The 23,035-nt window shown below is 39.5% G+C and overlaps 1 protein-coding gene across 1 annotated transcript in view; it reads right to left on the bottom strand.

The window, feature by feature from the left end:
• Positions 1-23,035, bottom strand: part of TIAM2 (T-cell lymphoma invasion and metastasis 2) — an 89,870-nt gene that overhangs the window by 20,523 nt on the left and 46,312 nt on the right. The window contains exon 13 of the mRNA XM_010072466.1: positions 11,376-11,479. Coding sequence (XP_010070768.1) covers positions 11,376-11,479 — 104 coding nt within the window. The remainder of the gene's footprint in view (positions 1-11,375; positions 11,480-23,035) is intronic.

The raw sequence follows: 23,035 nt of genomic DNA, 5'->3' as shown, positions 1-23,035 counted from the left end.
CAGATGAGGTTTTTTTACAAATAGCTTGATGTAGTGGATGCAGGACAAAGTGCAGTTATGGCAAGGGAAGATGGGTTTTATCTCCCCAGAAATGTACCTGCCTCCGTGCCTGTGAAACTTACTGCATAAACAAAACATCAGGTGACTTGAGAAAATTAGCCAAATACCTAAAAATATCTAGAGGGTGCTGACTGCCCTGAAGGTCAGCATGAATTATCAATGATACTGATGCTCTGTCAAGGGTATATGCTGCTAAATGGTGTGGCATACAATGCTCTTACAATGATGAAATGAAAAACAAATAGCTCTCTGGATGGTTTCTTTACATAATTGTGCTTGCCCTTTGTTTGAACTTTTTAGTTGCAATTACATCAATAATAAGAAATTTAAACTGTGCTCAGTAATAAATTCAGGCTTGAAAGTAGAAGTCCCCATGTCGATATATTTACACAAAACCAATCAGGTCTACAGATAGATTATTCTAAAACCAATGTAACTTTAAATAAAACATTATAGGACATGACACCACTGAGCTGAAGATTACAAGACTGACAAGCAATTTATTAATAAAATGAGAACTATACCAGTGGCATAATAAAACACAGCAACTCCCATGTTCCCTCTGTCACAGCACTGTTAGAGTGTAATGACGTTGTGCTATAAAACTTCATTCAACACTGTCCTTGCCACTGCCTATTGCTCTCTAGCAAACCTTTTTCTTGAACCCAAATGATACACCAAGCCTAGGTATCTATATCCTTGGTTATAAGTGTGCTGCTTCAGAGGTTTCAAGGCTATTCACCTTCACAGAAGCAAGGGAATAACACAGCCCTCCCTTTTAATTACTGCAATTAAATTTGCATCCGTCTCTTTCTAAGTCACTGGTGCAACTTGACAGCTCAGCATTTGCCAAACCATGAAGCACAGTTGCCAACCAGCCACCTATCAGAGGAACAACGATGCTGAAGCCCTGAAACAACACGCTGCTGCTAAGACTTGCAGAATGCACCACAGGACTAGGATCCTCTTGTTAGCTGATGGACCATGCCCTTTCTTTTGGAGACAGATATTGGATTCACTGCTGAGAAGAGTATACAACAGAAAACTGAGGGAATGGTCTCAAAGGAGCAAGGGCGGTTTTGGCTGCTCCCTAATGTTTCATTTTAATATGGACATACACCCTGACTATAAATTTAATTATATGGACTACTGCGTAGCACGTACAAGGCTACTTTTCTTATCCACCATTAGTGATTGCCTCTGCAGTAGTCTACAGACCCTAGGGATCCACAAACCAAGTTTGAAGATAAAAGAAAATAAAATCACCAGTCTGTGGAAATTAAATGTTTACAGTGCAGCATATGTCACTGAAAAAAATAACACAGGTCAGGTTACCAGATGCACATTCATTAAGAGTATAACTATACTTCCTGGAAAGGTACAGTTTGTCCATTTTCTATCAGCACGAGTTGTGGCAATTTCAAGCTCTGTTTTTGTAATAGATATGTGTTAAAACACAGCTCATCCACTGGGACTGACCAAAAAAAAAAGGCTGCTAGATTTCAGGTCCAAGGAGAATCATCAGTCTTCATGAAAAACAATGACAGGCCTTTTCAGTTCCATATTAGGAAGTTATTCTTCCCTAGATTTGCTAATGAAGTCTGAGTTATTAGCTAGCCATATGCCAGCTAAAAGATGTTACCAATTAACAGATTTTTTTTTTTAAATGTGTATTCATTAGGAAAAAAAACCAGCAATGATTTAGTAATACTTCCAACTCCTACTGAGGGACTTGGATAAATCAAAAATCGAAAAACACAAACTAAAATAAACCACATGAATGAAAGCATTTTATTTAACCTTTTGTCTTCTCTAGAAGCATGCAGCAAACATTCAAGCTATCTTCAACAATATGTCTCATATGTAAAATTCACATGTAAAACAATCAATCACCTTGAAATGCTTTTAAGACAACTGGGAAAATGACATGGCCTTGTTGTTTGTTCCTGTGTGCTTTGAGTAATACACATTCCCTTTACAGACATCTGTTTTTCATCTTTCCATTTTAGTGGCACCAGGCTTGATAGTTACCATAACAGTAACATCCTTTGCAATACAGGCTTCCCTCTATTGTCCCGATATGTCTAAGTGCACTTATCCGCATCGAGTTCATTTCCCATCCTGCTTTTGCCCTTAACGCTTGAAGGAAAAAGGCTAATTTTGCCCTATCGGTATATACTTTGAATGAAATGAAACAGCAGCTTGTCTCCAGGACAATTTTGAGTACTTGTGGGCTACTTTATAACATCAGTCTGGACCACCAGTGAAGCAGGATAATTTGTATGCACAACATGTATTTTTTTCGATATAAGTGTGTGTATACAGACACATATATATACAAATATACAATATGTACAGACATAGCTTGGACTAAACAGGAGTTCTGTAAGCATTATAAGCTCAGGCTTAATTCAGCTGGTCTTCAGATCTCTACAGCTATCTAGAGGGACTCCATTTTTTACTTTTTATAAATGTGGGTGGATTATTTTTCTAAGTATTTTTCTATCAGGCTTATGTTATATATTATGCTAATAACATGTTTTTAAATGCCTTTGAAATGTATTTTCAAAGCATAATTGACCACAGTGAAGACGTCTGCTTTAATTCCAGTGCTAAAAAAATTAGCAAACATTCCAAATGTTTAAATTGAATTCTTGTTTAATTTCAAGCATCTTAAGTACTGTTTGTAACATTCTCACCCAAAGTGTTTTGTGCTGAATGCAAAAACTTTTCTCAAGTGCTGAATTAGAAACTATGGCAACTACTGAGACATTATCTTTCCAGTTGCATTCATCTTTCACAATATATTTTTGCACTGTGCCTTCTTTAGAGGCAGAATGAGTGACCCTTACCTCTTCTTGTTAGTTGCAGGCATATTGAGTTTCAAATGTTAAAAGATGCAATAATTCCCCTGTAGGCCAAATGCAGCCCCCCTGAACTTCACATCAGCTTCTCCTCTGGTTTCAGGAGGGTTTTGTTTAGGGACTACAGAAGGATTCTGTTGTCTCAGAAGGAAATGGTCACCATGTGAGTGAAGGTCTACAGCTGTCCACAGTATGTTAACAAGTAGATAGAGAAAAAACCTGTGTGTTATTGTCAGCACTGTAACTGAACAGTATCTCAGTCTTAAAAAAAAAAAACAACACCAAATAATCTACATCTGGCAGAGAGGTTACCGAGCTCCCTGGGTCTGTCAGAAACCTGATTAGATATCTCTGCCTTTGATTTCAAAGTGAAATGCTGCCGTCATATCCTGCACTGCAGGCGACTGGGGTTCCCTTTGGAGGCCCAGGGTGGTGGACTCCAATGCAGCTTCCTTCCCTTCGTCAGTGAAGTCACAAGCGTCTCCAGAGACACTGCAAACCATATCCTGTTGCAATGAACCAGGACTGTTGCCATGCTTCTCTCTCCACCTGCAAGTAAGCCTCATAGATTTTTCCCAGAAGACTACAAAGAAAAGCTGCATTCTAAATTACCTCCCACTGGCTTCTTTCATCTGCAAGCATCAACACAACACAATTGCTTCTCCTGATCAAAACCATCTGCACATTTTAGACTTACAACTGTCACGGTACTTTTGAGAGGACATTTCCTTCAGTCAGAGGAAAGACAACAAATACCACCTCCTCCCCAAACCACAGTGACGCAACTTTTTGTAGCACAAAGCCGGGCAACACAAGTTCATAGTTCTACATGCGAGAACTGCATGAGCTCCCTTTGCTCTTGTTCCTTGCTGTTCTTGTGCCTCCCTTCCAGTAACTATGTGCACAGGTCTCCATCTAGAGCTTGACCTGATGTCTGGTTGCAGGTTCACTCTAGAGATAGCACCTTTCATACTTTAAGCTTTATAGTTTCTAGGCTCCTCACCATGTTAGCCAAGACAGGCAACAGTTGTGTTTCAATTTTGGGCCGTCCACAGGGTTGCTTTGCTGCATTTAAAGACCTGCAAGATCAATGCAACAAAGTGAAATCCAGGATGGAAGTCAACAGTAAGCATTTGCTGGCTGTAAAGCAAGCCTTCAGTAACCTATACTCCATCAGTTTTGGTGCCTTCTCTGAGGGATAAAATACTGAAACCTAAATGAATTAGCAAAACTCTTATAGACCTCTAGCAGGCTACAATTTCACTCATATCGCTGATGCCCCCCTCAAAGGTGACAGCATGGGGTCCGGCCGCAGCTCCACACTGCTGGAGCCAGCAACTCTGGCTGGGCTCACCGCAGGCTGGGCTGTCTGCAAGGGAAGAACAATAATTAGCAGAGCTCCCCACAGGCTTCTTTCTTACTTTTGATGCAGAACTGTTCCCTCCAGGCACAAATGAATCAAGGAAAACTACTGCTGAGGAACATGCTATTTTCCCACGTTAGCTCTTAGACTCCCTAAATACATCTCACATCTGGAAGGAAATGACACTTGGATTGCAGAGGAGTATACATTGATTTTGAGAGCACTACATTGTTAATCCCTTTCCTACAAAGGACAGGGGGGAAAAAAGAACGTTAATTGGGGACTACTCCCCAAGCTTCTGGATCTCATCAACTGCTAAAGAGAAGTTCTCATGATGAAAAATAAAGGAAAGATCCTTAATATCCTATGGATGCTGGGTAAACCTTCAGGCAGGCAGTTCCCCTGCAATTAATGACATGCTGTGCAGGTGGGAACTGCCTGGCCAATGGAAAATGGAGCTAATGAGAAACTATCACCATGAACATTGTTTAACTGGAATTGCCTCCATGCAAGAAACTGGTTTAGGGCCATATGGTCTTACCAGTAATTTTTTCTTCCTCTTATTTTACTTTTCACAGAGGGAGCTCTGTTGAGCTTCTGGTCATTTCTGCTTGGCTTTCTTTCAATGTAGCTCAACAACTGGTGTCTGCTTGATTAGTAATAACATTCACCTTTCAAGATTTTTGATTTTTTTACAGTCTTTGCTTAACAAAATTACTCCACACACTTTTTTTTCCCCCCCTTTAATTTCAATGCTAATGTTTCTTTGGGGATGTTTTGGAGGTAGGGGTCACTAACTGAAAAGCAAGAAAGGATACCACTTACACCAAATGGAGAGAAACATGGGTCTGAAATCTACCAGACACCTGTGAATATACACACATACTCTCCCACACTATCCTAAATGTAATCAAAATACAATTTGTACTTGTCAGTTTTTATGTTTTATGCACCATATTATTGCAAACCGTCCTTCTAATGCAATATATTTTGGTAAATCTTTAACTTTCTCACCGAAAAGTCATACTAGGAAACTGTTTTACTTTGGTGGGGAAGAATAAACATTTCTTGACATTTACCCACTAAAAGACAATCATCCGCTGCTTATATACACAATTCAGACTGATGATCCCTATCTCATCTCTGAGAGTGAATGAGTGTCATCACCAGAACAAAATAAAGAAATGAACCATCACAACTGAATATATTGGATTTCGTTTACTGACAGTGTCAGTAGGAGACTGTTCAGTGTTTTGAATAATGCTGTCCTGAACTATCCCACAGCACATATGCTACAGATCCCATGCTTGTACAATGTTTTCTGGGTAACAAATCAGAGGAATACATCATTCTCAGCATCCGCGTGCTTTCTTCTGGAAGATAAAATACCATTCAAATCCATAAACACTGAACAAATCTGTTAATTTTCTGCTGGGGTTGGACTACATGAGTAATGATTACTAACTGCTTTCACCTCTACTATTTAATGGCAACTGTTGCTGTTGCCCCTTCCTCTCCCCAAAATCAAACCACACTTTTCTTCTTTAACAATTGAGCAAAGGGACTAGCAACAGGATACACATTCTTACATTCAGGTTTGAACCTAGACCTGAATGTATGCTGCACCTCAGGACTTTTACCCTCCAGTTACTCTATCTGCATAAGAAGTTGACGGCTTTAGTGCTACTTCTAATGAAGGGATTTTCAAATCAGTTTTAGACAGTTTAAAGACAAAATATTAATTTCTTCAACTTATGAAAACTATACCTCCAGTACACGGTTATGCTGTATATACAAGAGGCCAAAACCACATATGCAGCAACCTCTTTACAACACTGGCTAATTTTCATTACAGGAATAGCCGTGTGAAATCAGCCAATAGGTAATCCAAGGACTTCCTTTTTGAAATCATGACACATGTATTTTGAATCTTTTGAAAGCACTGTTTTGGGAAACTTCTTGTGGTAGTTGTACGATGCAGAAGTGGGAAGATGGGTTTGCTTTCGGACCCAGTCTCAGTCTCTCCATTCACACTGCTTGGGCACCATCTGACATGCAAACCAGATACTCAGTTGCACACACGCTTTAGATGGGTTGGAAGAAAAACCTCAACAGTTATCCAAGTTGGGAACATTTGCATGTTGAATCCTTGAGCACGAGAAGGACTGTATGCAGGGAGGCCAAAACCCAGACTTTTCACCATGGCCCCAGACATGCAGAGTTCATGGAAACATCTGCTTCTCACTGCACTTGCAAAAGCTCCTCTCCGGCAAGTGGAGGACTGTCCACAATTGGCATCACAATAAACAGAATACACAAACTTCAAAAGCACTGGAAGGATTATTTGATATTACATAGGAAAACAGAGTATCTAGAAGCATACTTCTGAAATGCATAAGTATGTATTTTTTTTACTTTCTTTTTTCCCCTCTATCTATAAATATGGACATTTCAGGTAGAGCCATTATACTAACTGAAAAAAAGCTGAAAGCATTGGATAAAAATGCTCCATCCTGCAGGAGACACAGGTTTGTGCTTGTCAAAAGCGCCATGGGCTCTGCTGACCAGACTTGTTGCAAGTTCATTTCCACATCAGATGGTGGGAAAGGGAGGAGTGAGTTGACCTCATCTACCGCGCTCATGCTAAGGAAAGGTGTTCAGGGATTTTTAACCATTATTTCTGTTAATTGCATTAAGAATGGTATTATCAAGAAATAAAGTTAGTTTTCTGTCCCTGGAGCATAGTATTTTTCATTTATTAAGAGGTGATGGGGTAGACTTGTTATCCTATACACATACTGATATATGATCAATAACCCACTCTGAGTAGATTGACTATTTCAAGAGTCAACAGCAAAGCAAAGGCAATTTCTATAAGTCTCTACACTCAAATTATTCCCAGAATCAATTTTACTTCATTGTTTGAAAGAAATATAGCACCACTTCAAAAGCATTACAAAATCAAACGAGTTGGCAATTCTTTAGAAAGCAAATTCTTGCTAACAGTCAAAGTTTGTCATCACTCTAGCTTCCGTTTCTGCATCTGCAATGTTAATTTTTTGGAAGATGCCAGCATAAAACCATTCTGCATACATTGACTATTTTTACCATGATTACAAAGCATCACACTAGCTATTTTTACTGGTTTTCTTAAGTTTCTTAAAGAACTCTAAGATACAGCTGAAAATATAATGAAGTCATGTGAAATATTTGCACAGAATTTACTCTAAGGTTTTCTCTTATGATCTGTAAAATATTTCAGGTGAAAATACATCTTCCCCCTCTCACACATTAATTTTTATGAAGTTCCTTCTTTCCGTTAAAATTTAATATGATTTCAGAAATACTTATCTCTGATGATACTCAAAAGATTCAGAGCAACTGAAAGTCAGATCACAGCAGCCTTACAAGAGACCTTAGAATAAGTAGTTACTTATACATCAAAATCTTATCTTTTAGCTATGTTCGTCTTTCATAAAAGGATATTTTTAATACATTGAAAATAGAAAGTAAAGATAAGCAAGTTAGTAACAGACTACTAAATTTCATCTTAAAAGAAACTGTGGGCTAGAGAACACATTTCTAACCAATACAGTTTGCTATTAGATATCACAAGTAGCTAAAGGAAAAGTTGAATTTTTTATTTATTCAGCTTCACGCTACTTTGATGTATGGAGACCTTGATTCTTGGCAACTGTCAACATACCAGGATTTAACTGAGCACCAGGAACACAGACAATTAGTTCTCAAAATGATTAAGCACAACTAAACCTAATTGCACTGACAAGCATACCCAATCCCCAGATTTTCTGAGGTCCTCTATTCTTCTGTTGACAGTACGCCTACATACTCCAGAACCAATAATTGCAAGGACAACATGCCACTGCCACATAAACAGTACTTTAACACAGTTTGAAAATGTACTGCAGTAGCATGTGTTAGAAACATAACATCTATCCTTGTTAAATAAAACAGAAAATAAAGTTAAATGTATTAAAGGTATAAATGGGGCATCCGAGAAAATACAGAGCTGACAAAACTAATAAGCATCTGGAATGGAAGTTTCTTGATGTGCATGTGTTTTTAATAATATTTTATAACTTAAGGAACAGCTTCCATTTCTGGAATGAAGGAATCCTTTATTGCCCTTCTAATTAATTTATTAGCTCTCAGATGAAAGACAAACATACAACTACTCTAAATTAATTCCTTTCTTGGACTACAAAAAATGAATGAATGAACGAATGAACGTATGTCTGAGTGTAGTACACAGGCAACAAAAGACTTATTCCCTTAAGATTACAAGGCACGTCTGCAATGCTTCGCTGTACTTTCTGTTAAGATGATGCTTAACCTTAGCTTGGTATGAGATGAAGAGAATAATAGCAAAAAAGAAACAAACAAACATACTCCAAAAGAAGAACACAAAATCTAGACATCAGACATGCAACCATTAAATCCAAAGCTTTAAGATTTTTTTTTTTTTTTTTTTTTTACTTACATGTTATGGGACAAAAATCAACCAAACTTCAAACGAGTCTGCTCCTTCAGAGCCAAGTAATTACATCCCCAGTTGCTGTCAACTGCAAGTGAGCATCTCTAGCTGTCTCTCCCCTGAAATAATCCCAAACTGCCTGTTGTTCCAGGCTGTGCTCAGAACCTCTCAGCGCCACCAACGTCTTCTCCACAGAGCTGTGCTTACCGATCTCCTCTCCCCCATACTTCTGCAACATCGCCTAATGCTGAGGTGTCTGTACTACTGCTCTCCCACAGGCAAGTTAGCACATGCAGGAAACAGAAGGCAAAGGGGAAAAAAACCAAACAAATGCAAATCCAGATGCTATGCTTTTTGAGGCTGCACAATTTCCTGAAACTAGCTTTTATTAGCAATAGCTATTGTTCATCTGGCAAGAAGTCCCAAATCACAGCTCTAAAAACAGAAATAATTTTAATTCCTTTCATACGCAATCGCAAAAGCGCATACAATATACACTACCCAAACTTACTGCGAGGTTTGATTTCTTTTTTTTATTCTATATCTATTGGAGAAATCGAAAGGGTCAGACAAAAAGCTCTGACAGTAATAGGCACCCTCCAACAGAAAGACAGCAATCAATTACAAACCATTTGCAGAAATTGTAGAGCTGTCACAGACTCGTTTACAGCTGCGGTTCAAGTCAGACCGCTTCTGATTGCCAAGCCACTTCCCCTCCTTGTACCTACCAAACTAGGACAGCTTCAGATAATTTTTCAAATGACATTAGCAGACCTGCATGCCAACCCAAGAAGTGAACTGCAATATGGCATGGGCAGTCACTTCAGCAAATTGTGCAGATGCCATTAATACTGCTAGACGTGATAGATTTGAGGCTGGAAAGTGGGCAGGGAGCAGACCTGTCTGTTTTCTCCCCCCCACCCTCCCTCTTTTTTTTGAGCTTCAATTGTAGCATGTAATTTAGCGCATTTGAGCAAATTTAGTGCATTCAGAGCAACAACTAGCATACGTGAATTGTTCTCGGTGTATTTAAATCTTGCTGAACTCTCCCTAATTTTATGTCATCTGGTGTACTTGACACAGATGATCAGGAGTGGCTTTGTTTTTCTGCTAAAGCAAAGCTGATGCCCCAGAATCTCCATCCCTCCAGCAGGATGGGAGCTCAGTCGTGTACGTCTGCACAGTGCAGGAGGGGCAGCACGTATCCCAGGCCAGCAAGGCATCCCAAGGCGCTCAGGGGAACCAGGCCGACCACTAGCCTGGTCTTGCAGCCAGCCACCAGGACATCCTAAGCCTTGGGTCACCTCCACCATGCTCCTGCAAAGATCCCTGCCCCTAAAACACTGCAGAAGTCCTAGGACAGTAAAAAAATCCACATTACCTCTTCCAAAAGAACGTGTCCTAGGGGGAGAAAAACCCAGTTTATTCTTGTCTGGTTGCTTATGCTCCCAAAAAGTCTTTGCAATGTGTCACACAGGATAAAGATTAGCTCTGTGGGAGTTGCCTGTGCAGCACGAGATGGGCTAAAGACCCATAATCACCCGGCTTCTCCTTACTCTCTAGGGAAACTGCATAAAGTCACCTGTATTAGACTGAAGTAGATTACAAAGTAATTCCAAAAGTAGAGCGCATCAGCTCCTCTCAGTAGGTATGGCTAGAGGCACAATATATCATCCCTCTTCTGGTCTTCTGAATTTTTACGTTCTGCCTTATCTCTACCAATTTTTCACACAACCTAGTACAAGACACTAATATATTCCAGAACCATAAAAACTCTTAACTTCAATTCTGTTATGTGAGTGTGTAACCCAAGTGTGATCACAAATTTGCTTGGAGATACAACCAACTATACAGCCACTAATCACGAAAACGCAACCCTTGCTAGCAGTTGAGGGGTTCAAAGCAAAATACACTTGAGTTGGAGACAGGTTGCAACTTGACTGACTCAGAGCAAAACGGACAAAAAATTGATCTTTGAAGACCAATGCATTTGAAGGCGGACACTAATTCTGGGTCTCCCTGCCTCAGCCTCCAAAGCCCTGACTGAAAAAAGATCTGAGCAGTCATTTCTCCAGCTGAAGCCAAACAGTAACCGCAGACACATAAAGGTTCTCCAAATTAGAGAGTGGGAATCACTGGGTCTCAAACACTGCACCGCTCCAAGTCTGCAGTCCAGTCTAAAACTACTGATGTTGAGCGAGTGTTGCCATGGTCACTGCAATCTTAACAACAAGCCCTAAAAGTATCAGCAAAAAGAAAACATGAACCAAACTGCATCAGTTCAAAACCTGTAGCAATTTTACTGTTCTCTGCAGAACCGCGTTCAAACAACACAGAATGATGAATCTGACAAGTCTCTGCCTGTTTGCCATTTGCCCCCATCACACTGCTTTTGGAGATGCAGCAGCTCTGCCATAGATGCTGACCTGTCAGGGTGACCTCAAGATAATAAAACACCAAGTACAGCTAATATGCATACATTTTTTTCCAAATTAGTGCCATAGGTTAAATTCTTTCCCGCAAAATGCAGAGCATTAACACTACAACACTGCCTTTTTGTTCATAAGGATTGTTATGTCAAGCTTGTTCTTACCCTGAAAGGTGGATCAGTCTTCTCCCTGTGCGGCACTTGGTCCAGAGTGCCATCAGTACTGCTCCTTTTCAAGCTGGATGTGACATCAGGCACATTACTAAAATCTGCATTCAAAAAGAACACAAATAAATAAATTAGAAGGTTACAGGACAGGAACAGGAAAAGTATTTGCTTTTATCTGCAAATACTTTCAGTGTCTAGTAGAATTACAATAGGGCAGAGAAGGAATACAGAATTTGCGATCCTCTCCACCCCCCAGAAAATAACACAAGAGGTCAAAGCAAGGAGCAACTATGCCTGGAAACTCTGCTTTCAAAAGAGCAACTGGACATCTAAGACCATCTGAAGCAAGGCGCATATTTGATATACCAAAATAAACCCAATACTCTTGCTAACGGCGTGCTTTCCAAAGTAGCATTAGCTATAATCAGCACACTCTGTGCTGAAACAACCAGTGAGGATAATTAAATGCACTCAGTAGCTCTCCTTGGATGAGCACACTATTGTCCAACACGACTTAGTCCTGAATCCCTTAAAGCTTTGAGAAGACAAAGAGAATTTTGCCTTCGAACAAACACCACAGTTCATAATACAGACAAAATCCCTTCTTGTTACTCATAGTTTAACAATTTTATCAAGTTTGGAGTCCATGTACACAGCAGCCGGCACAATGCAAAAACCAGAGGAAGCACTGCCCAGCTCTACTTGTTGACAGAATGTTGCTTTCAAAAACATTTATGTGTAAACTCAAGATCTGTCCAACACTGCTGAACATTCATATAGAAATGGTGTTTTTTCTCTTTACATTTCCTCAATTGGCTGCTTAAAATCTGCAGAGATGTTTACACGGAAATTCTAATTAAAACGCTTAGAAGTGAAGAAGTGATGATATTTGATCAGCATTATTATCAACCTGAGAAGCTGAAAATCACACAGCAGCCACCAGAAAAATAAAGGGGATTTTTTGCTGCTTTGCTTCCCAGCCTTTAAGCCTCTAGGGTATAATTCACACCACATTACCACATTTTCAAACTCCTTCTCAACACCTACAAATGCTGGAGATTTATTTTTAAGTGAAAGCTGAGATTCTCATTTAATCACTGACTCCAGCAACTGAGGTGGTAATTAAAACAAATCTTGCAGTAAAATAATGAGAGCTAGCAATAACGAAATTGTGAAGGACAACAGTATCTCTTTGCCTGGGTGTTGCTGTTGCCCTGTCCCTGTAGAGCAGGACCAGTTCCTCTCAGCAAGAATTGACAAACATGGACTGAAGTGGGGAGGGAAATGTGAATTTTAGGCCCAAAAGAGCACCTTATAGCCCATGAGAAGCCTTCCTGGGAAGACAAAACATGTCAGACAGACTCCACAGGAAAGCCAGGGAGAAAGATGCAAATAACTCAGCATTATATCATCTCGGTACTTTATTTTTCCATATGTTATTAAGGTGCCTATGCCAAACTTGGCATCCAGGCTGACACTTTCCACCCAGAAGCCAAAGACTTGACTACTCTGTCATTTCCCTATCCTTGCAGAACCAAGGTCCCATCACTTTTCTCCCTTCAAGCTTTTTTACCTTTTGGTCCTGGAGTCAGGTGTGGCTCCCAGTATCTCAGAGCCTACATAACATGCAATACCCCGAGAGTTACCACCTTTGCAGAAAAAAACATATTTTATACAACTCCACCAACAAACTGCCCATTCTCTTTAAGAACTTAACAAAGAGTCTGTCTTATCTATTTATTTTATTATGCTTTTACCCCTCCATCCTCTACCAAGCCTGAATAATGATCTCCTGCCCTCTTCTGAGGTAATTTCGAGTTTCTCCTGTATATGGGGGAAAATCTATTGACTTCAACCACTGTCAACTCATGGGTATACAAAAGGTAAGCCAACCCTTAAAACTGGAACTGACTTTTAAATAACATTTTCTTGGGGGTGAGGTAATGCCAAGGATATTATTTCCCATTGTTTCCCAGTTGTGCTCTTTTTACTTGGCTTCTGGGTTTTAATGCACTTCTCCCCCATACCTCCAAACAACATGCATCCAAGATAGATGTTGCAGTGGCATAAAGGATCTAGAGCTTGTTCTCAGGTAGCTGATGAGAAAAAACCCTACGTGCTTTCCCTGATTTTACAAAGTGACCACTAGCCATATTTATCCTTTACAAAACAGGAAATAAAACTAACCTACGCAAGCAATCAAGAGAAAGCATAAATGTAGGAAGAGGAAAGTAAGGTAAAACAATCAGCAGACATCATGACAGAAGAAATCAAGATAACAACACCCAAAGTAGGCAAACAATATTACATCACTTTGTCCAGATGATTTATCTTTTCCTCCCTTCACCGTAATCTTTGTTTTTCCTTTGTAGTCTATAGGACTGTCAGAGGTAGGTCTAGATAGTCTTGCCCATTTTTATAGCATTGGCTATTGGCAGAATGTGTTGCTGATGGTAGTTACGGTAAGCAACAGTAAATGTTATTTTAAAGAGTAAAAACTAAAAAAAGTTACACGGAAAGGGTCCAAGGTGAAAAAGGACATCCTACTGCACGTTGTATGTCAAACTAACAGTGGGAGGGAAGGAAGGAAGGACGTATGTTGATCAGTTTAGCATCCATATCCTGTCTCCCTTTCCTTCTTTTACTGTGGAAGCAGATTTCCTCTGGATCTGTTTCTACAAACCATCAAACTATTCACAAAGAGGATAGAAGTATCAACATCAGCTGCATAGCATAAAAAACCCCCAAAAAACCAAAACAAAAACAAATCACGGGGCAAAGAAAATGACTATACCCTTGAGAATGGGTAATTGCAAATGCAAAGCCTAAGGACATAAACACAGCAGCAAGTTTAATATTGAAATTCTCTCTACTTCTACTACTAAATGCAAGAGGAGTAACAAACCAAACCACACCAAATCTATTTTCTTCAAACATTCAAATTTGGATTTAGCCCTGCAATGGCATTCATATTAACAAAGATGTTCAAAAGTAGTAATACAAAACTGGTATCTTACAGGCTGGGTAACCACTACCCTTTCAGGCAAAACTAGCAATAAAAATGTAGAGGCTATACATAGAACTAAGAGAAATGTTACAGCTGTGTGAGTATGAAATCGTTCCAGTATAGAACATTTGGATCTTTGCTGTGAATGACAACAGAAAAGCATACAAGGAGATATACATCCCTAAAAATCATCCAAACGTGAGGTCAAATCAGCAGTTCCTGGCAACTTTTTTTAAAATTCATATCATTATTTAAAAAAAAAAAATCTGTAATGTAACTTATCTTACTACAATTACATTACTGACTAGTTAAAGAAAACATGGACTAATTTGCAGGAAATATTGCCTGAGGGGCTTTCCAGCATAGCAATGGTGAGTATCCCAAGACTAAGTCTGCCTATACAGCTCCATTACAGTAGTACATTAGATTTATTCTATTGACATACTTATGATAACCCTGCCTAGAAGAAAGAAGGGACTGATTACTTTGGGTTAAATAAAACTTAGTTTAAGTTTTTCAACACAATTTTTTCTCTGCAATGAATGACCAAGTACTAAGAACCTGCTCAGCATCTTCAGCTACCAACAGCATCACCAAAGAATGCCATTACTCCTGCAATTTTGTTTCTTGCTGGCAGGCAGATACATGACTCGGAATCATTCAAGAGGAATTATAATGTAACCACTAAAAACTGGAAGAAAGCATACTTCCTAAATCATGCTCCTCACTGCTCATCATTCAATTAAAAGTGGCCACAGAGCACACAGATGGGACAGTCAACGAGAAAAACGAACACGTACAGCATATCCAAGAGCTCCGCATGCCTACAGGAATGTCTCTTCCCACGTCGCTGTGGTGATACGCATACAAGTGGTCAATATGGAAGTTATTCACATGTTTGCGAGCAGTGAGGTACAATGGAAACATCCTCTAGCAGATGTGTGAGACAATAATAATCTGTGCTACAATTCCAGCCAAGAAACCAAAGGAAATCAACTGGAAAACATCAACACTGACCATCTGGCAATTCATTTACCATAAAGAAGCCATCAACAAATGCCAATGTCACTTATCTCTTTTTTTCTGTTTTATTAATGAAGAAGCCTTAATTACTTACTAGTCAGCACTGCTCATACCACTTTAGCCGCTCACTGCAAAGGCAAAATTCCCATGGTGAGAAAGTAGGAACTGAGAATCCTGTTTCTTTTATAATTTTTCTTCATAATACTTCAGAATTTGTTCTGTTTTAGATTTTTCTCACTAATTGCAAAAAACGGCAAATAATCATCACAAGCATGTCAAGCGTTATCAAATGTCAAGCACCGTGTAGGTGGTGTAACCACCTCCTTTTTTAAACTACAGCAAGAGGGTGTGTTTCCACCTGCCACTCTACTGACAATGATAATTGAACAAAAAATTCCTTCTAGCTCTACATGAGAAGGCAACACAGAAAAAAATAAATGTACTCAGTCTCTCACTCCAAGATAAACTAAGGCCACTGCAGAGGCATCATTTTCAGATCTAGCAGAAGCAGCAGTTTTGTGCATCACTTGATAACTATCCTCAGCAAGTAAAAAAGCACTTTGACAGACACAGGCAGTCCTGACCTCGGTAAAAACACAGTGACTACACCAATATGGAAAATTGGGTTTCCATTCTACAACATTTCTGAGATTGCAAAAACAATTTGCTTTGTATCAGAATGAAACCATGTCCTTTCACATTATGCTATTTATTTTTGCCAAAATGCTGAGAAAGAGACACGACAGGGCAAAAAGAAGTAGCTGGACACTGGGATATTACTCCATGATATAGGAGAGAGAGAGGTGAACTCTTCTGCTCTGTCAGATTCAGGTGAAGAAACTGAACTTGGGTCTGTCTCAGCTAAGGTAAGACGCTTGATTAACAACTAGTAGTTGTGAGTCTTTCCTGGTATCCCCAACTCCACCATATCACCAAACATTCACTACAGTGAATAGATTCAGACTCTATAGCTCATGGTAAAGCTATTCCCATAGGATGCGACTGACCCAGGCTGAAATCTGCCTGTCCTCAACAGGGAAGAGTGAGGCAGGACAGAAATTAATGACTAGAGGATGACCATGTCTGAGGTGGGTGCAAACTGAGTTGCACTCATGCAACTCAGCAAAGGATTAAACTTTCTTTAGCTCTCAATGTTTAAAACCCGGCACATGAAATTGAAACTCAAGAGCAAGGATTTGAATAAATGATTCAGCTGATGATGGGGAAAAGAGGATGATGCTATGCAGCTGGTGAATAACAAGCAATAGCTACCTTTAAAGAAGGAATGAGAATGTTGGGGCAACCTCATGTAGGAAGCTACAGATCTGTGACCTACGTAGTAACCTAAGGCTTTCATAATCAATTCAAGGAAAGAAAAATTAAAAATGTGGAGATAAATGGAAAATGATATACATACAGTATGGGTAAACAGACTGTGCCAAACTACCTAGACATCGATAAATCCAACCTTCTGGAAACTTAGTTTAAAAAAAAAAATAAACCTTTATAATATCCCAAGGGAAATTATTAGCTAAAATGAAAATATTTAGAATTAAAACAAGGTAGAACTGGCTAGCAGGTAATATAACAATAGATTGGTCTGAATGAATTTCTAGTCCTGGAGGAGGCTAATGGTAGATTTTGTCCAAGGTGGGTTTGGGAGACAATTTTACTTGATATTTTCATTACTTGACTCAGCAAAAAAAAAGTACAATAGGAAGTACTCTGATTAAATTAATCATTCAAAGTTAATATGCAACATTAATTAAGAGCATGACTGGACTATCATAAAGGAGGTTGACCATGAAGATGGAGCCACAGTCCCAGAATGAAATTGCACAGAACAAAGTTTCAGGGACCAGAAAGAACAATTCCTTCTGTAAGTTGTGGCTCATCAGTTGGAAACAGGAAAAGACGAAAATTGTGGAAGTGTGGAGAAGGGGTTAACAGTACATAATTGTGAGCTACAGCTACTTAAGCAATGGTCAAGGCTGGCAGATACTGATCAGTTATAACATTGGCCAGGAATACATCTGGCAATTAGAAGACTGGCTTTCAACCATCCCATGAAAGAATTTCTGGAACAGGCTTTGCAAAGTATGAAAACAGTCTGTCCTGTTTCAAAACGGAATATGCTAAATATATCAATAAGGCTGTTGAAAACCTCGACTAGCAGAGGATTGGCCTCACTGAGTCTGGAAATTCCTTCGCATCCTAGTTTCCTCTGTCACCAACATTGCACAAATATTACACAGACACATAAATGCAGCTGCACAGGCAAATAGATGACCAGAAGCCTCAGTCTGTTCAGTAGAGCATGAGAAATACTTCAAGTTTCATTGATGCTGGTGTGTAAAGACCCTGTCAAACAGTGTTTATGACTAAGTGCACATTGGTGAAAAAGCCCCGATGGTTGTCCTCCACCCTCGTCGCATGCTGATTTCAGCTCAGATGTTCATTATTAACTCCAGCGGTTACTCTGCTGCAAACTGATCTTTCTCTTGTTTGTAGTTCTCTGGCACCTGAGAGGGAAATGAGGCTCTCATTTCCCATCCTCTCTGGTGCAGTTTTTAATCTGCAGTAGTTGGACGGTTCAGATATGGCAACACACACACACACAGGGAGCTTCAGGCAATTTTGATGGGTGTGGTCTAGTCCGTAAAAGACAGATACTCAGCTCTCTGATCAGAGCAATTGACAGCATTTTTAAACACCCGTATTGTCCAGTGATTTCAGATAGAAGTTGCAAAACAGCAATAAAGTGGCCATCAACTTATTTCTGAGAATACTAATATGTATTATAGCTTGAAGAAAATTAGGATCAGTAATTATAAGGAATTATAGGGGATCCAGTCTATCCACTAGGAAAGAATGCCTTCAGTATTTTCACTAATTCCCAGATGCTCTAGAAACTGCCAATAAAACACAACACAGCCAATCTACAGCACGTAGGATATTCTCCTTCTCCTCATTATAGACGGTTTCCATAACACAGCTGCATAGTTTAGATAGAAATGAGATATTGCTTTAGGGTAATAAGGTTAAGCCAGGTGTATGGAAAGCTGCATTTTTCATTGTTGTGTGAATTCTCCAGACTGAGCAGTTAATTATGATAAGCTTGCAGTTCCCATATTCTTCTAGCCAATGCTACTATCAAGAGAAAAGTAAGCTTCCAAGAGAAGATAACAAATATTTCCAAAATCCCTGGTGCAAATAATACTAGAGTCTGAGCCAGCTCTCAGAAAGGTACAAAGCCTTGGTGGTCTTAATGTCTTCAGTTACTGATAAACAGGGAGTGGTAGATGAAGCATTCCAGCATTGCCTGGAGAAGAGAAGTATCAGTGCGATGAACTCTAAAAATGCTCCCTTGGAGATTAGTACTCATAACTTCAGTGAAACGGTTCAGCCTGGCAGGTAGCACATATGTGCTTATTTCTTTTTGGTCCTATACAACTAAACAGATTTCAGGTTTTCAACAGTATATTTATTCTTTTGTAATGAAGTAAAAAAAATAGGTATGTAAGCATTTCCTTCTGTATCCTTTTCCTTTCTGAAAGACTTCAAGAAATCTTTCAAAAAGTAACAGTTGATCCAAAGGAATTTATAGAATGGCTTTCAAGAGACATTCCCACAATCTTTGTTAAAGAAGGCATCCAAGTTTCACCAGAGAGATATGAAGGGTTCTGGGTTCACTAGTTCAGTTATGAATAACTTCTATGTCTTGCTTATGTGAGGATCAGACCTTTCAGTTCTTTGGCTCATATTATCCCCTGGGATCAGCATGCAAGGGGCATCCAGAGGCTGGCATCCAGGACAGACAGAGCCCATGCAATCTCTGCAGCCCTTTAAACTTCTGTCTAGGTTGCAAAGAGCACATTAACTGTGGTCAGGAAGGAGAAAAGCAAGAGAGTTCAGGGAGAAGACAAACTCCTGCAAAAGATTCATTAAGTGTCCCACAACAGCTGTGCACTGGAGAAACTGCTAAAAAAAAAAGTGAGGAAGGTCTAGGAAGATGAGGCATCTGGCTAAATCTAGATATGAAGGCTTAATAGAGCTGTGATACAAGATGACACTGGAGTTGCTCCAGGGTTTCCATCATGAAGGCACAGGTCTGGAAACATCAGGAGGAGTTTGGAGGCATGCAGGTCTTTAAGAAGGACTTAATACAAAAGCAGCTTTTTTTCCTTGAAACCCGCTTTGGCTAGAGAAGGATAATTATAAATTTGGTGATAAGTCAGTTGAAAAAAATTAGAACCCATAACACAAGAATGGTCCAGCTCAAGTGACATGTGGAAATCTAATTTCAACCTAGGAAAAGTGCACTGAAAGGCCCTACTTTACCTCAAGCCGTTGCTCTATTTCCTTTCTATGTCACAACAGCAAATAAATAAACAAACAAATAAACAAATAATTATTTTGCACTCTTTTGCCCTACCATGACAAGCCTTGACATACAAAAAATGACTGCTACACACTGAGCATGGGGAGTTTTTACAGCCACATTTGATTTCTAGCCCAAAAGCTGTGTCCAGGTAGCTTCTGCACTAAGTAAATGGATCTAAGAGAAGGCAGGTAGGTTGCAGACACAGAAGAGAAATATCCATTGAAACACACCATATTCTCCACCACTTCAAACTGAAAGCCAAAGCAATTTGATTCACCTTTCATCTTAATTGGGGTTCTCTATGAATCTGGGCAAACAAATGAGGTACCACGGCCCATAAGTGCAGATTCTTATCAATCTCCAATTAAATTTTCCAGAATTATATGAGTTTTCATGTTAGCTCAATTTAGTAATTTTTAACTGGAATTTCTGTAAGTTTTTAACTGTTGCACAGTGCCAGTTCAGTTGTTTCACCACAGCTGGCACTCAAAGGCAACTATTACTCCTTAAGCATTTGCACTTCAATGCTGCAGTCAATTCAAAACAATTTGCAAGCAGTAACTGTAGTTATTAACTGTACAGTGGTTTACAGCTTTCATGCTGCTTTAACCATCAGTTAAAAAGATAGTGAAATACTAAATTTATTACCAATTCAAAAACCCCTTCCTCTTTTTGCCTAGAAAATTTTCAAGTTCTTTTGAAAGCCTGCGACCTAACTTCAGATACCAACTAGCTCAAATTCTTATTGCTAAAATAACATGACTTGAGTCTACTAATACAAGTACCTTCAATTTCTAGAAAAACCTAAACATGTTAGAGAAACACAAATAAAATGCACTGGATGTTAAAAATTCAGACATTTTTTAATCTCTGCAAGATAATTTGGTTTTTATCACTTCTTGTTGTCCTAGGCATTTTGTAACCTATTTTGGGACTTGCCAGAAGGTATATTCTCAGCTTAGCTTCAAGGATGTAACAACTGACTCTTTGGTGTAGCTAGAAACTTAATTCAGGAATTCATTCAAGATGTTAAATCTGAAAAGAAAATTAGCATACAGCTGTCATAACATCAGCCTTCCTAGATAGGGTTCTTAAACACAGAATTAATAGATACCTGTCACCGGCAAGACTGTTACCAAACAAGACATGCAATTATAGGCCAGACAAGAAGGTTCCCTTCATAGCCCCTCTCATCTATATGCTTTGGCTTCAGGGAGCAAATTATAAAACATCAGAAGGTGCTCTGCATGTGCTTCCTGAAGGACAATGCAACCAGGCTGCTTCTTTGTGCATATCTGATACTGCCTAGACAAAGAGAAACTCGTACTTCTGGACAGGGTCTGAAACGCTCAAAAAGGATACGTCTCTCTCCTTTGCTCTCATCTTCCAGTGAGGAAAGTGACACTTCTTCTTTAAACACTCCACATTTTCAATGTTCAGAAAAAGCCAGTATGTTCATGCAAATATTCTTGTATTGTACAGCTTGCTTAAGACATGTTGGGCCACATGCTGAATGGTGGCTTAGCTCCAGTCAGCCACCTACTTCTTCAAGTGTGAATTTCTGTGGGCTGCTTTACCCTCTCTTTTCTTTTGTTCTAAATATCTGCAGAAACATCCATTTTGAAGCTGGAGTAAAGTCCTTTAGATCCCTTGGGAGTTCCTTTGTTGACTAACTGTTCATCATGAAGCAAAGTAATTTGACTCATTTGCTAATTCAGTAATTACCAAGAGATACAAACTGGGAACTTAATAGGAAATAGCTGCCTACCCTTCTGTAGCAATGCCTGATTAGCCCCTGCATGCCAATGATATGTTTTTACAGGGTTATTTAACTTCCTAAACTTTCTTTTTCCAAGTATCTCCCAGTCAGACAACAGTTTGGGCTTTTCAGTTTTAAGCTTAACGCTTCACACTGGCTTCTCAAAAAATGTTACCTAAATACATTAACTTCCTAAGTGAATAACAAATACCTTCTTAAGATACCATCTCACTGGAGGCCAGTGTTAGCCATAGTGCATCACCCTGCTCTTCCAGTTCAACAACTGGAGATGTATGGCTGTCATACAGAGGAGGAAGACACAGCAGAGCCCACATTGTGTGGCCACCACCCTCAACAAGTGTCAGCAAAGGCTGCAGCCCACAGCTACCATTAGGTCTTCCAGGCTGGGGCTGCTGGACATGCAGGGGTGCTGTCAATGGTTCCTCTCCTCACTTCTGCTGCTGCTGCAGGGTTGCTTACATGGGATGGCTTTGGCCATTCTCAGAGGTCATTTGTACCAAGGAGAGCTGGAAAGCAAATGGAGCTGGCCCTACTCAGGTACTAAGTGTACCTTAGTGGTACATTTTTTTTCCTCCATCTCAGATTTATAGGCACAAAAGTAATGAAAACAGAAAGTAAAAAGGGGGGGAAAATAAGTTAAATCAGTAGTTTAGCAAGAATTTGTGGCTATCTTGAACATTTTTTACAATGACTCAACCTACCTTACCTCTGTGGAACACAGAACATCTGCTGTTTGATGTGTTTTAAATTATGCGTAAGGCACTAGTCTATATGTGGATGTCTCTAACTTTATCATAATTAATAAATCTCCTTGCTGTCCATATTGTCACTCTATAGAATTCAGTAGGACCGGCAATGTCATGATTCACGCCTATGTATTGTCACTGAGCCAGAAGGTGCAGCTCCACAAGGTTTAATAGAGTTTACACAAGGAAAAAACAATTTGGTCCACTGACTCCACAGGGATTAAATCATAGCAGCATTTAGCAAAGCAGAACAGAACACTCTCAGTAGAAAAGCACAATGAAAAGCATTTAAGGCTGTCCCATTTTACAGCATAAACAATCCTTTAATTTGCAGCGTAAGCATCTAGCAGGAAGCCAACAGAGTAGTTTGTCAAGTGCCAGCAAGAGCTCATTAAACCACCAATCTTGGGAAACACTCTGTATTGCAAAACATGCAGTAGGCAATGAGTGCTCCTCTGGATCCAGCTTCTGAAGATGCAAACTCTTTCTTTGAATTAACATCTACACTGCTACAGTCCCAGGTATTGTCACAGGTCAGACTTACTCTTTTCCCAGTGATTCACAAGAGCGCAGGAAAAAGACACTTGTGTTAATGACACAAAAATGGCTGTAGTGGGAGCCAACATACCACGGTTGTCCAAGACTACTGTAAACACACATCTCACCTCTGAGCTTGCGTTGATGAACGGCTACTGAATGTTCTATCACATCTACGTG

Source organism: Pterocles gutturalis, unplaced genomic scaffold (genome assembly GCF_000699245.1).
Source record: "Pterocles gutturalis isolate BGI_N339 unplaced genomic scaffold, ASM69924v1 scaffold10227, whole genome shotgun sequence".
Lineage (NCBI taxonomy): Eukaryota > Metazoa > Chordata > Aves > Pterocliformes > Pteroclidae > Pterocles > Pterocles gutturalis.
Note: the sequence above shows the minus strand (reverse complement) of the source record. Positions and strands in the feature narration are given on the sequence as shown.